Consider the following 11,508-nt stretch of genomic DNA (forward strand, 5'->3'; position numbering starts at 1 on the left):
AAATATCAAAGAATGAAAATACATAATAGATCTCACTACACTGGGGATGCAAATAATGGACTACATAGCAGGTATTCCGGAAAATGATCTTTAACTGCACTTTTACAGCAGAAAATATTAAACTCAAAGACCTTTTCAGCTCTTACATTCTGCTATTTTTGTATTAGCAAAGCAATGACAATTACACAGTGGTCTCCTGAATGGAGTCTTTTGAACCGGAAACACAATAGAATATCTAATTTAAATTCTCACAGGAAATCAAGATGAGTAAAATAGTAACTTTTTGTAACCCTTTATGGGCTTCTGAAAAGGCCTTATTTTTTCTTTTTCTATTTTTTCTGTAAAATTACTGTGTCTCAACTTTATATTGCTGTAGGCAAAGAAGTCCATGGAATTTCATCAGGAAATTGTAGCAAGAAACAAATACATCAGGTCAGAAATTGGAAAGAAATACTTTCTTCATGAAGGACCTAATCAGGGATCTTGAAATTATATCAAGACCAACTGTCAGTTCAACTACAGTCTGCAGGCCAAACCGCACTAATAACAGAGGACGATGTATGAACACAGACAACTGTTGTCAAGGCAAGGACAAGGGTAACTAAAAAAATTAGTTGTGGCAAATAAAACATTATCTCCCCTCTCCCCTTTTATTTTAAAGTGAAATTTTAAGTGGACTGAAATGTCTTATAACAGTTTTACATCTATCCATTACGTAGGTCTACAGAATTCAAATTAATTACCCAAGATATTTACACACGTAGCACAAATTAGACATGTAAAAAAAAAAATTTATTATATACATTCAGAAGGTAAAGTAATTTAAATTGACAGAGGTTTTCCTTCTTCAGTTCCATCTTTTGCCTCTTCAGTTCCATCTTTTGCCTCTTCAGTTCCATCTTTTGCTGCTTCCAAATATTTTTCATCAGAGACCTGCAGAAACATATCAATTTTGTTACTTTTTTTTTTTAATTATTTAATTCTCCTCGATCCTGGAAGTCCTCCCCTCATACCGGTATTGTAACAAAAAAAGACAGCCTACAAAGACAATTATTGTCTCCAAACTAAACAACCTGAATGACAAGCATCTTCAAACTAATTTCAGAGAAAAACGTTAAAAGTCTAGGTTCTGAACACGTTCTTGGCTAACAAGTCTCAGTAGGCATACAGAATCTTTCTTCTCACTCTTGCCACAGAAATAAGTAAAATATTTGGTCTGAAGGCTCCAAAACATCTGCTGTTTAATACTTATGAAGATTTCCTAGATTTAAGGATGCCCTGATAGTAAGCCCCTGGTTGTATGCAGCTTATAACATTCTACAGTTCCACTTATCTTGACTTCCTTTGGTATTTATTCAGCCATTGTAAAGCTTCTCTTGGATAAGTACTTTTCAACTTTGAAACACTGGCTGTTTAAACAGAAGAATGTTTCCAAGGAACTCTCATTTTCCATGTAGGTTTTAAACTGGCATAAAATAGCCAAAACCAGTCCATTTATGCAGTTTACTGAAATAATATTCCCTTTTAGCTCCAGTAACTTCCATCCAGGTTCACCCAGTGGTATTAGGTTTTATCCCAACATTTACTTATAAGAAACATGTTCACATTCGGTCTCTCAAATCTGTGGCAGAAAATTTGTTATTACCTAAAATCTAGGTAACTTTAAATATATTATTCCAGTTTTTAGTTTTCTTATTTCATGTTCACAATTAAAAAGGAAAAAATACTTTTAAATTTTACACGTGTGATACCAACATTAATTTTAGAGCTTAATTTGAAAAATACTACCATAGTTTAAAGCAATAATTAACAACAGCTTAGAGAGATTATTACAGAGAACATGTGGGATTCTCAGAAGCAGACAACTCCAGAGTCATGGATGGCAAGCCTAATACAATTTGTTTTGGGTTCTTTTTAATAGTACAAATTATATCAACTGAATAGTGTTTTATAATAGGGTTTTATAATAATCAGACTTCAGAAGCAATACTATCATATCCTCTACTACACAGTAGCTGATTTTTTTTTCTTCACCTGTGAACACTTCCATTTCTAATGATACGTTCTTGAATATTTTACCCATCTCTAACCATTCAAATTCTACTCAATCACAGCATATCTTATATTTGGTGAGCCATACTTTACCACTAGCAAAACTTACCAGCCTCTTCGATCTTTCCAGCAGTTTGTGCCACACGGTGTGGTGAGCCTGTATTAAATGTCATCGAATTACATTGCTGAAGGTCAAAACAACCCAAAAACTTTCTCATACAATAGATTCTGACAAGTCTATAGAAATGATGGCACAAAAACATAACAATCCTAATTCAGACACTACAGCTTATCATTAGAATGTCAAATTTGCCCATATTCCTCTGGGGGACTTGAATACATGTCTGCTGAGCATATCCACTCATTGTGTAAAATCATCAAGGGGGTAATGGGCAAAGACAGGAATTAAAATCTTGTGATGAGGAAGGGAGGTGAGGAGGTGAGGAACCCAGTGCTCACTTGTGCCTTGAGAACTTCCTCTACTGAGACAACAGCCATGTGTTAGACCACAGGTCAAAATCATATACGGCAACAGGAACAGGAAGAAAGACTCGTGCTTCCACCTTTGATCAGCAAAGTCTTTTTTAAGACTGACCAGTACTAGGACTTTTTTTGTTATTAAGTCTTAGTTCAGTGTCATTAAAGACTTTAAAATGGTAAACTTTATCGTGAGTATAAATTCAATGTTATGCTCTTTCCTGAATCTGAATAAACACTGTCAGCAGCCTCAATTTCAGAAGATTAGCATCCACAACCAACTAAGGCAAGGTGAAGAAAACATCCATGCAGAAATTGCATTCAGTACTGAAAAACACATCAAAGGCCCTCTGAAGCAAGCTTTTCTAGTTCTGATTTCACATCCACAATAATTCCAGGAAAACAAATCCAAATATCCAACACAATCATCATCACGGGCCTTCCTTTTCTGCTACTGTTCTCAGCGCCGAATTAAGTTCAGTTACTAGCACAGCATATAATAAAGATCAGAAAGTAAGATAAATGCCCTAACTTAAGGAAGAAAAACATATACAAAATGGATTACTTACCTTTAAATGGACTGGCAGGGACACACCCTGGAATCTCCTTATCAATTCAGATTGGTTAATATGAAGATTATGGGCTGCCGTTATCTCATATTGGAAACAGAAACTTGTCCTTGGAATATGAGGGCCTTCACTAACATCTACAAAGTCACCAAATCTAACGGGAGGGAAAAAGAAAACCAACACACTATGTCAAATGTATTTGGAAAGAAGTACAAATCTATTCATTTCTATTTTCTATTAGAAAACTCCTATCTTCAAAACAGACGAAAGAAAATCCACGCAAATCCCAGTCCAAATCAAAATAAATCCTCAGTTCAGTATTTATAGGTTTCCTGAAGCAAAACAACAGGTCACACAATTTCTTAAGATGAATTTGTGAAATATAAACCTCAAGTCTACAAAGAAGATCCTGGGTCTAATAAATCTTCAAAATCATGTTTGCTTTAATAGCAGAATAATTCTTGCCATTCACCAGAAAAAGATTTGTCTCCAAGATGACACATTTTCCACAGTACACAGTTTACAACCTGCACAAGTCTTTCCCTTTCAGGTCTTGGAAAACTGCAAATCAACTAAGAAACGTGAGAAACAAAAAGAAGTACAGCAGAACGTTGAGAATAAACCTCTCCCGGAAATCAACAGGTAAGCCCATTTTCCCTCTTATTGAGCAAAATTGAGTGTGGGAGGAAGGACAGAACCACAGACACATCATTCTAAAACGTCAAGAATCATGACTGCAAAGATATCTTTTCCTTGGAGAGATGTGCAACTCCACAACCTAATGCATAACAATCTAGACATCTAGAAAACTGAATATCCTACACTAGCCTAAGTTAGTGACAAGTTCTTTTATATACTTGAGATACAACACAAGCTTATTGTCTCCAGCCTAAAAACTTTCATCTTACACTGTACCACAGGAGCCAGCTCCATTCTCATATCTAGCACTACAAGACAGTAGCTTGCTAGGAAGATCCTGACAACTTTGGAAGAAAAATCCATTATACAAGGCTAACTCTTGTTTTCAAACAAGTATTTGGTTTGTATTTTATTTAACTTACCAAGTTCTAGAGATTTACTTAGATTTTATGTAAAAGCATTTAAACCAGTAAGACTACTCTGGCATTTACCACCTTTAACATAGCATGAAACAGAAATGTAGTAAGAACCACCAAGTGCTAAGTACCATAAAGGTTGCATTAAAAACCAAAGGTTGTATTAAAAAAAAAAAAAAAAGAAACCGAAAACCTATCCAAACAACAACTTAAGACAGATTAGGGACAGTAACAAATAAAAGTGATTTCTAAATTGAAAACCATCACAAATAAGTTACTCTTCTCACCTGCAGAAAGTACTTGCAATGCAATCAAACCCTTCAGTAAATCATTAAAGAATGAGAGTTCAGTTTTGCTCACCTATGTAATGCTACAATTCTTTCCGCATTCTGAGAAGCTTTCTGCTCTACAATCTCCATTTTGTATCTGCACAACACAAAAAAAAAAAAAAAATTAAAAAATCCTCATCTTTAACACCCAGTTCTTATAAGACTACTTAGAAGATCAACTTAAGGAGTACTCTTAAAAATCATGCCTGTATTTATCAGATTTGAAACAGCATTAAATTCTTACTTTTTTGTGACAACACATATTGGAATGTTTCATAAAGCATGTATATGTTACAGGAGGATCACACTCTCTCTCAGCAGTTTTATTCAGAAAGATAAAATGAACCCACTAGTTCAAATAAAAATAAGAGGTTTTTCAGTCACATGAAAGACAAGAAGTTCACTTAAGAAGACTATCAGATCACTTAACCTGATTTTATGCAATGTGTGGTGCTCAACAGCAGCTCATCTGCAAGAATGCTGAGTGTTTTCTGCTCTTTCTATACACACAAATATACCAACAATGTCTAAAGCTATTATCAAAAGCCAGCTTACACACGCTGTCAATGCTTGCCAGCCAACATTGCAAAAAGATGCTCATCTGCATGTCACATTAATATCATCTTCATTATTAAGCTAGAAAACCAGGTATTTTTGCAACTTTAGCTTTAAGCATTATTTTATTTTGGTTCACAAAGTGATAAATTATTTATTATTTCTCTTCAATCTCCAAAAAGTTGTGGACCAGAAAATCTTTTTCTCATAACATAGCTTAGGTGTTTTTTCAGCAAAGACAAACAGAATTTTTTGAACAAGCCTTTTATAGCACAGGCCAGAGCATTTTACCCATCTTCCCTTGCAGAGCTCAAAAACTGCATTTCATCAAACCTTCATTTGAATATACCATGATATGAAAAAAAATTCTTTGAGTATGAAAGCCTTTCAGTAAAGGCTGAGAGTAACTCGTGTGCAAAGTCTAATCACCAGAGCTTCAATTTAAAAGCAATGAAACCTTGAAGTTCACTATGAAACTAATAAGTCTAGTCTTTCCATTTGTCACAAAACTACATCCAGTAAAGGTGCCTGGTGTTGGCCTCCGGAGAGAACATTAAAAATGAAGTGGGGGGAGAGTGAAGAAGAAAACAGAGGCACATTCCTTCAGTGTACTTGGAGAAGTACCTTCTTACGTCACCTATCCCATATTATTTTAGATTTACAAAAACAATAAGAGATTTAAAATAATTTATAATTGCCTTTCTAAAAAAAAAGGCAAATTCAGACACTTACCTGTTATGCTGAAACATTTCAAGTGCTACTTTTGCTTCAACGTGCAGTGTTTCAAATGGCAGGTCTTTATGAATTAGGTTTTTGGCATCCCTTGTAAGAGAACGGAAGTTGTCCTAAAACATAATTGATACAGATAAAACTGTCACCACTGTTTCACAGCTGTATTAGATAGATAGACAAAGCACAGGAGACACTAAATATGAGTCAAAACAATAAGGATCATCTATTACAAATCCTAAATATAATAATATGGCCATAGGATTGTAACTCTTACTATTTATCAGCAACAGATTGCCACAGATCATTGTTGTTTGAATGGACTGATTTACTGCCCAGTGAAATCAATCAGCATTTTTCCACCAGAGACAACATGTATTAATTGGAGTTAAACTTCTCAGGTTTTCCCAATGTGATATATACATATACAGTCTTGCAACTGTTAAATATTAATCTGCGTATGCTGTTTCCCAGAGTTTTGATTCCACTTATAAACGGCCTCTATTCTGACAGAATCAAAATTAAAAGTACTGAATAAGTAATAAACAGACATTGATCACCTTGGTCCAGAATCCAAATCTCGGCATACTCGGATTCGTCAACAAATAAGAAATTGTTACTAGGAGAAACTGTATTTATAATGTAACTCAGAAAAATATTTCAAATTAAGTTACTTCAAGACCATATTGAAGAAAAATTCTGCATCATACCAACACTGCTTTGTTTGCAATACACACCTCTGCTGATATTTGGACATAAGAACAAGAATAGGCACCAGATGAGTAAAATACTCATGATTCCACTGCTTATGAAATGGCTATAAGACTTCAAAGGTTTGTAGGTTATTAGACTTACTGAAGAGTGTGAAATATTATATAAGCAAACCATTAAGCAGAGCTTTGGCTGAATGTGGCCACGGTTCTTTTACAACAATAAACTGAGTATGTTGTAAATCGCTACCAGGAAATACACACATTACACACATACTTATTTTCAGAGGGCTCTGTTCATACAAAGGCTATAGGGCTACGGTTGCATCTACACTACCAGGCAAGAGCAGCTGAGTAGGAGTAGATGTTTATAGGAACAAAAATGGCACTGAGGTCCCAACAGCCACACCAACGATTTTGAGAGTTCTCTTTCAGACTAGAGCTACTCTAGTCCCATATACCTAAAACTTGTAAGAGTCCAGAAAACAGCTCGAGGTTTAATTTCATTTGAAAGAAACCCAGTCTCTGCATGAAAGCCAGTATACGGTAAATATGGAGATTAGTTTCCAAAGAGTACTCCTGACCTAAAATAAAATACTAGAGTAGATGGAAGGTGTCCCTGTCCATGGCAAAGGGGTTGGAACTAGACAATATTTAAGATCCCTTCCAACCCAAACCATTTTATTCTATATACCTTATAAAAAGAACTCACTGCCCTCTCCCCACCATTAGAAAAGAACCACTGAAAAACAATGCAAGCTTCATAACTTTTTAAGGAAGACGTGACTGTGCTTACATTTGTTGGTTTCCAGTCATTCAGTCTATTGTCCAAAACCACATCGTAACAGAAAGCTCCAGAGATCACTGTAATTCCAATGAGAAAAATATTCATGTTTGTAACAAGGTATGTACTCATTACCATAACACACACTTATAAATATGTAAAAATGAATAAGAAGAAAAACAAAATTATCACAAGAAATCCATGGTAAAACAAAAATGCTCAGTTGTGATTATACAGTCAAATGACAGACTAAACCTGTGTGAGGTCACAGGTGAGCAACATTGCTGCTAGCCCTGTTTGTACTTCAATAATCTTCCAACTTGATGCATACATCATTTTTACTAACGTAGGTGCTCACAAGGTTATGCAGTTATTAGGGCAAATTTCACAGAAACACACTACTTCCTCTAAATACCTTACTCATGTAACATCACAATAAAAAGGTTATGTCCTTAAGTTACTACCTTCACCTATGAAATCCTAAAGTAGACTGAAATCCAGTTACCACAAAGACAACATTCTGTACTTTGACAACAAAATTGTTCTCAGTGCAGTGACTATAAATTAGAGGCTACAACAACACCTTGTCATACACATATCAATACTAAGTACCTTCAGTCATTGGAAAAGGACCCTCTGATATTTTCGGTAACACTATTACAAACTCATTGAAGAAGCAGCAAAAACACAAGGTAATCAACATTAAAAAAACCTTCGGTCACCTGGCACTTCTGGAGCTTTAATCAGATTCACTGAGTACTCATCTTTGAATGCCCTCTTTAACACACATGCCATGATCATGGAACAGGAACGCCAATAGGCCTATGAAGAGAATTTCAAAACACAGATTTATTACCTAGGAGCTAACAACCCATACCAGGTGAACATCAGCTACTTGTTCCAAAGGAGTACCAACACTCAACTGAATGACACACAAACCTAGCTGTGAACCCAAACATCACCTCCTTCGGTATTTAAACTTCTATCTGGAGATGATTCTCCATATAGAATAAATTAAAAAAACAAAACTCAAAATTGCATTTAAAATGCAAGCCAGATGTTGCCTGGAGATATTTAAATCTGAAATCATAGAATAATACAACCATATAGGTTGAAAGAGATGCTTACACATCACCTAGGCCACAGCCAGGTCCAGCTAATGATAACCATGATGTGCCAACCAACTATTAAAAACATCTGGACTTTCACAATAACATAGGTCATGAAATCAGATGAACAAGGAACAGAAAAGGGCATACAGAATCAAGCAGTCATAATCAGTGTCACTTACAATGGGATAATATACAGACTTACCTTATTTACTTCCTCTGGATCTTCATCTTTGAAAGTAAGGAACTGAATTTCACATGATTTGGTCAAGGGTCTATACATATCCCAGACTTCACCATCCACGACAGCTAGAACAGATTTCTTGCAATGCCATTCACTTAAGTCTAAAGAAAGTAAAAAAAATACAATTATTAACTATACTCCCAGAGTTAGCAATTCAGGTCCCTGCATTTGTAATAACAAGGTGCAAGCCTCACTTTTGTAAACAGCTTGGAAGGATAAGCTGTTAACAGAGCCTCAAAAAAACATTTCTGCTGATGTATTCTAGAATAAATGTAGTTTAAACTTTAAAAAAAAAATATTCTGAATGCATGTCTGTTATCTTGGTCATTAAAATGTCAATACTAACATTTCAAATCTAGATAACAAATACCTCAATTAGTAACAAATTTACATCATGAGTGACATGCCATTAGCTTAAGAGTCATTCACTTACGCATAGCACAATTGTACGGAGTAGACAAAGCTTTGTTCATTACAAACACAGTGCCCGGATGCGATTTCCCAGTGTATTTCACTTCAATTTTCTCAATTCGTGGATAAAGAGACAACTGCCTCTCTTTCTCTTTGGTAAAGAGCTCATTACGCATCTGAATAACTTCATCAGATGTCAGTCGGGAAACAGCTGGTATGGAGATGAACCCTGGTAAAAGAAATTATCCAAAATAAGCAATAAGGAGTTTTCAAAGTCTCTTTACAAGACGCTGGTTTCTACAGAAAGGAAGACATACCACTGCACTGCTGATCGGCGTGTCTGTCTCAACAGAGTCATAGACTTGCTAGGCTGAAAAAGCACTTTGAGATCATCAAGTCCAACCGCACCTGTCCACTACTAAACCGTATCCCAGGCACTTCATGTACCCATCTCTTAAGTAACTCCAGGGATAGTGATCCAACTACCTACCTGGGCAGCCTCTGCCAGTGCCCAATAATCCTTTCAGTGAAAAAATTTTTCCTGATGCAGAATCTGAACCCCCATTGGCACAACTTGAAGCCATTTCCTCTCATCCTATCACCTATCACTTGGGAGAGGAGACCAATACCCACCTCACTACAACCTCATTTCAGGTAGTTGTAGACAGGGATAAGGTCTCCCCTCAGCCTTCTTTTCTCTAGGATAGTTCCCTCAGCCACCTCTCATAAGCCTTGTTCTCCAGCCCCTTCGCCAGCTCCATTGCCTTTCTCTGGACACACTCCAGGACCTCAATGTCGTTCTTGCAGCGAGGAGTCCAAAAGCAAACACAGTATTCAAGGTGCAGCCTCACCAGTGCTGAGTAAAGGGGCAGAATCACTTCCCTGGTCCTGCTGGCCACACTGTTTCTGATACAAGCCAAGATGCTGTTGGCCTTCTTGGCCACCTGGACACACTGCTGGCTCATATTCAGCTAGCTGTTGACCAACACCCCCAGGTTCTTCTCTGCCAGTAAATATGCACTACGGTGAGTGTTTCAGCAGCTCCTGGGCCTTGCAATGCTTACGGAAAAAAACAACAGTAAACTCTAAAGCACCGAGAGCTTGAATTGATACCAAAAATGCTGGCAAATTAACTCTCTAAGACTCATTTTGGAGTTTTAGAAAGCAAGCATTTTTTATGAGGCCTGGGCAACACATGGGAGCAATCTCCATCCATCGTGTGCAGCGAGACAAGAGCTGGGACAGGATGGATTTCTCACTCACATGCCCAGGGATAATTTTTCCCAGAAATCTTCTGAAAATTCTATTACTTTCCAAGGACTAATTGTAATGCTATTATGAACTTCACAACAGTCAAATCCCTTGCTGATTTGGAGCTGGCTCCAGCTCTGCCTGATCCTACACTGGAGATGGGAAAGGCTACAAACAGAGGAGATCGCAGCAGACACAGCTGCTAGGCACAGATCACGCTGTGCATAAGGCGTTATCATCTCCAAAGAACGAGCTGTGTCTGGGAAAACAATCTTTTGAAAGAAAACACGCTGTCAGAGGGACATTCTGTCTATACGTCAAACAACACAATTGCTTACACAAAACGTAACCTTACTTTAGCTTAAGTCAAATATTCCACGTTTTGTAATAATAACTGCTTCTCGTATCAAATCCCTCCTTTTCTTTTTGGACCTTCGATGGTATCAAAATGACCTTCTCTGGCGGCAAACGCTCTTCCCTCACACAGGGTCCCCCCGACAGGACCCGCCCTCCGCCACAGAGCCCCGGCCCCGCCACCGGGGAACCCGCCTCAGCCCCTCGCAGCAGGGCCCACGGCTGCCCGCCCCCACGGCCCCCACTCACGGCGGCCCCGCTTTCCGCCGCGCAGGCCCCGGGCAGCCCAGCGCGCCGCCATGCTCGGCCCGCGTGCCCCGCCGCACCGGCCCCGCCGGAAACTGCGGCGGCGGCGCCGCCGTTCCGGCAGCAGCTTCAAGCGCGGCCGCCAGGTGGCGCTGCGGAGCACCGGCCGCCAACAGGCGCCAATGGAGGGGGCGTGGCCAATCACGTGGCTTCGTGGAAGGGGCGGGGCCAGATGGGAGGAGCCAATGGGCGGGGAATTGTGTGAATGGGCGGGGACAACAGGGGGCGGGGCCATCTGGGAGGGGCGGGGCCGGCGGGGCGCGCCGCTGCGCAGAGGGAGGTGGCCCTGGTCCCCTGAGCCTTTACCTCTCTACTCAAGAGGCCCCGTCGCGTGTCCATCACACGCTCCCCCTCCGCCCTCCCTTCTCCTTGAGGAGGCCTCGTGCCCCACGAGCGGCTGCGCCATCGCTTAAAACCGTGCCGAGTTTTAGTTGTTCTGAAGGCATCCTGGTACCCACAACGCCGGCAAATAAACTCCCTGAGGCTTGTTTTGCGGTTTCCAAAAGCAAAAATCTGTTATCAGGGTGGGGCAACACGAGGGAGTGATCTTCATCCAACGTGTGCAGCCAGACA

The 11,508-nt window shown here is 38.9% G+C and overlaps 1 protein-coding gene across 1 annotated transcript; it reads right to left on the bottom strand.

The window, feature by feature from the left end:
* Window positions 1-770: 770 nt before the first annotated feature.
* On the bottom strand, window positions 771-11,000 carry MRPL39 (mitochondrial ribosomal protein L39). Its single transcript, XM_069870722.1, has 10 exons — window positions 10,879-11,000; window positions 9,047-9,253; window positions 8,575-8,714; window positions 7,983-8,082; window positions 7,273-7,340; window positions 5,770-5,882; window positions 4,514-4,579; window positions 3,099-3,252; window positions 2,162-2,209; window positions 771-933 (listed from the first exon to the last, which is right to left on the bottom strand). The coding sequence occupies exons 1-10, from the start codon at window positions 10,928-10,930 to the stop codon at window positions 823-825; spliced, it is 1,059 nt and encodes a 352-aa protein (XP_069726823.1). The 5' UTR covers window positions 10,931-11,000; the 3' UTR covers window positions 771-822.
* Between the last annotated feature and the right edge of the window lie 508 nt (window positions 11,001-11,508).

This window comes from Phaenicophaeus curvirostris, chromosome 1, assembly GCF_032191515.1.
Source record: "Phaenicophaeus curvirostris isolate KB17595 chromosome 1, BPBGC_Pcur_1.0, whole genome shotgun sequence".
NCBI classification, from domain to species: domain Eukaryota; kingdom Metazoa; phylum Chordata; class Aves; order Cuculiformes; family Cuculidae; genus Phaenicophaeus; species Phaenicophaeus curvirostris.

What these genes read in the sequence shown, in the direction of transcription:
- MRPL39 (XM_069870722.1), bottom strand. Translation starts at nt 10,930, where the DNA reads ATGGCGGCGCGCTGGGCTGCCCGGGGCCTGCGCGGCGGAAAGCGGGGC. An exon ending in TAAAGCTCCAGAAGTGCCAG is followed by an intron (nt 7,341 to 7,982) that starts GTGACCGAAGGT and finishes TTGGAATTACAG; the next exon opens with TGATCTCTGGAGCTTTCTGT. An exon ending in TGGAAAGATCGAAGAGGCTG is followed by an intron (nt 934 to 2,161) that starts GTAAGTTTTGCT and finishes ATGTTTCTGCAG; the next exon opens with GTCTCTGATGAAAAATATTT.